The sequence below is a fragment of the Acanthamoeba castellanii genome (assembly GCF_000313135.1).
Source record: "Acanthamoeba castellanii str. Neff unplaced genomic scaffold scf7180000084761, whole genome shotgun sequence".
NCBI lineage: Eukaryota > Discosea > Longamoebia > Acanthamoebidae > Acanthamoeba > Acanthamoeba castellanii.
In genome coordinates this window covers 173,938-176,296 of record NW_004457596.1, presented here as the reverse complement: position 1 = coordinate 176,296, position 2,359 = coordinate 173,938, and the positions used below count along the sequence as shown (strand labels likewise).

Sequence of the window (2,359 nt, the reverse complement as noted above, 5' to 3'; positions counted from 1 at the left end):
GATGTTCGGCCAAGGATCGCAGTGGGGCAAGGCGACGTTGTGGGATGCCGCTGGTAACCACTTCGCTCTCCTTCGCCACCTCGTATGCAGTAGTGCCTTACTTTTTTGGCGTGGGGGGGGGCGATAGCGGACGGCGACCTGGAGATGTGCAAGCAGAGGATGAAGTCTTCCTTGACCAAGATTAACGCACAGGACGCCCAGGGCAAGACCGCCCTCCACGAGGCCGCTCGCTGTACGCCGCCTTCACTCCTTTTTAGGTCCGTTCGTCCCCTTCTCACTGCGCGCGGCCACGGGGCGAAGGGGGTCACCGCCATGTGGTCGAGTTCCTGCTCGAGCAGGGCGCCCAGGTCGACCTCGCCACGACAGAGGGCTCCACTCCCCTGCGTACGTCTCCCACGCGCGCCCCGCACTGTTGCTTGACCAATCGGCTCACAGCACGCACCGCGCAAACACGACACGCGCAGACCTGGCCTCTCGCTTCGGACAGGACGACGTGGTGCAGTTCCTGGCGAGCAAGGGTGCTGACGTCAACGCACTCGACCAGGTGCGGCATCATCAAGTGAAGGAGATGAACCAGGAGTTCACGCTTATGATGGACTGATGTGCGTTTGCGTGCGTGAGTGATGGAAACAGGACAAGGACACTCCGCTGACGATGGCCTCTGGTGCCGGCAAGGTGAGCACCGTGCGGCTCCTCCTGAGCCTGGGTGCGGATGTCACCCATCGCAACGCGCTCCACAGGACCGCCCAGGATCTCGCCAAGGACCCGGCCACCGCCGAGATCTTTACTGGTACCGCTGCTCCATCCCAGGCGTCGTGTGTGTCTGTCTTCGTCTTGACCACTAACCAACCTCCACACGACGAGCAGAGGGCAAGTACCAGTCGCCCACCCACTACTGAAGCTCACACGCGTCTATTGTGTTACAGCCGCAATTTCTCTTTTCAATCAGCGATGCTTGTTCAACGTCAACACCAAAAAAGGGGGTGTTCAGACGTGATCGCGGGTGTGTTCGGTTGAGACCGTCACATCCTTAGCCAAAAAACAAAAAACAAAATAAAAAAAACACTGTCTGACCCTGCGACCGACGAGGAGCAGCGAGAAGATAGAGTAGTAGAGATTTCTTGAGCAAGTCATCTTTATTCCCCTATTTTGATTACTTCCCGGCAAGTGGGAAAAGTGGCTGTGAACAAACGCAACGTAGTGCCAAGGCAGACAATGACTATTGTTCCACCTCGAACCTGTCCAGGGCATTACCAGCCTTTTTTTGAGCATTCCCGCCTACATCATGAGCTGCCATGACATGCAGCAGTGGGGGGTCATGACCAGTGGGTGGCTCACTCATAGACAGTTGAGGTGGGGCAGAGACTTGGCCACTCAGGGTCTGTCTTTGTCCCACTTGCCTCCCCAGAAGCCCTCATTGTGGGGAACAACAAATAAGCATGGCCTACCACATCATTGGTGGCCCTGGTTTTGCTGCTTCTCTTGTCTACTCTGCTTTCATCTCTCACGTTCTTGCAATAGGTCCCGTGACCCGGCTGGGCAAGGCTGTGCCGCTCGACGGGCAAGCCTGGTCGCCTCGCGTGGGTGAGCGGCGGATGAGGAGCGGTGCTAACTGCTAAGTGATTGACGATGGAGGGGAGTGGCGAGTGCAAGATGGAGAGAGCGGTTAGAGTGAGGCCGGTGTGCATGTGTGAGGTGACGGCAGTGGTGAGACGGACGGGTGGGACAGACGTGGTGCGAACGGTACGCCTCCGGCCCTCAAAATAAAAACTCAACTCAAAAAAAAAGAAGAGTGAAAACAATCACGGAAAAATAGAGAAATAAGAGGCAAATTTTTTGTGATGCTCGCTGCCTGATGGCAATCACGGCAGAGCAAGAGATACGATTTAAAGGCTACCTGGCCGAATTGGAGAATGAGGAGCACTTGTGGTGTCGGCACGGTGACAAGATGCGAGAATTACTTATAATTTTCGAATCCAAGGAGACTCTTTCGACCTTGCTGGCTCACATGGCGAAACAACTGCGCAGTTGTGTTAATTGGTACTTCTCCTGCACGACTTTGCATGGGCAGTGATGCACGACTTCTCAATCGCTCCAATCTGCAGCATCACCTCCTACCATCAAGCGGTGGCTGCACTGCGGGAGCAGTTTGAACAAGAGAAGCGCTACACGATGCGGAGCATGGAGATCTTTTTCGGCAATCTACTGCAGCAAGACATCGTCAGGTGCGTACACAACACCATGCACCATCTTGTGCATGCACGTCCCGCAGCGCTAAGGCCTGGTCCCTGCCGCAGGTTGTGCGAAGGGCTCAACAGCATCGACGCACGTAGCGAGAATGCTGACCTGGTGGCTCTCG

The 2,359-nt window shown here is 55.9% G+C and overlaps 1 protein-coding gene across 1 annotated transcript in view; it reads left to right on the top strand.

Moving 5' to 3' along the window:
• ACA1_228410 (chain a, 4ank: a designed ankyrin repeat protein) overlaps positions 1–899 on the top strand; it is a gene marked incomplete at both ends in the record, with an annotated part of 3,367 nt that extends 2,468 nt beyond the window's left edge. The window contains 5 exons of the mRNA XM_004346485.1: positions 128–232; positions 301–384; positions 465–544; positions 634–790; positions 868–899. Of these exons, the coding sequence (XP_004346535.1) occupies positions 128–232; positions 301–384; positions 465–544; positions 634–790; positions 868–899 (458 nt within the window). The remainder of the gene's footprint in view (positions 1–127; positions 233–300; positions 385–464; positions 545–633; positions 791–867) is intronic.
• Positions 900–2,359: the final 1,460 nt, after the last annotated feature.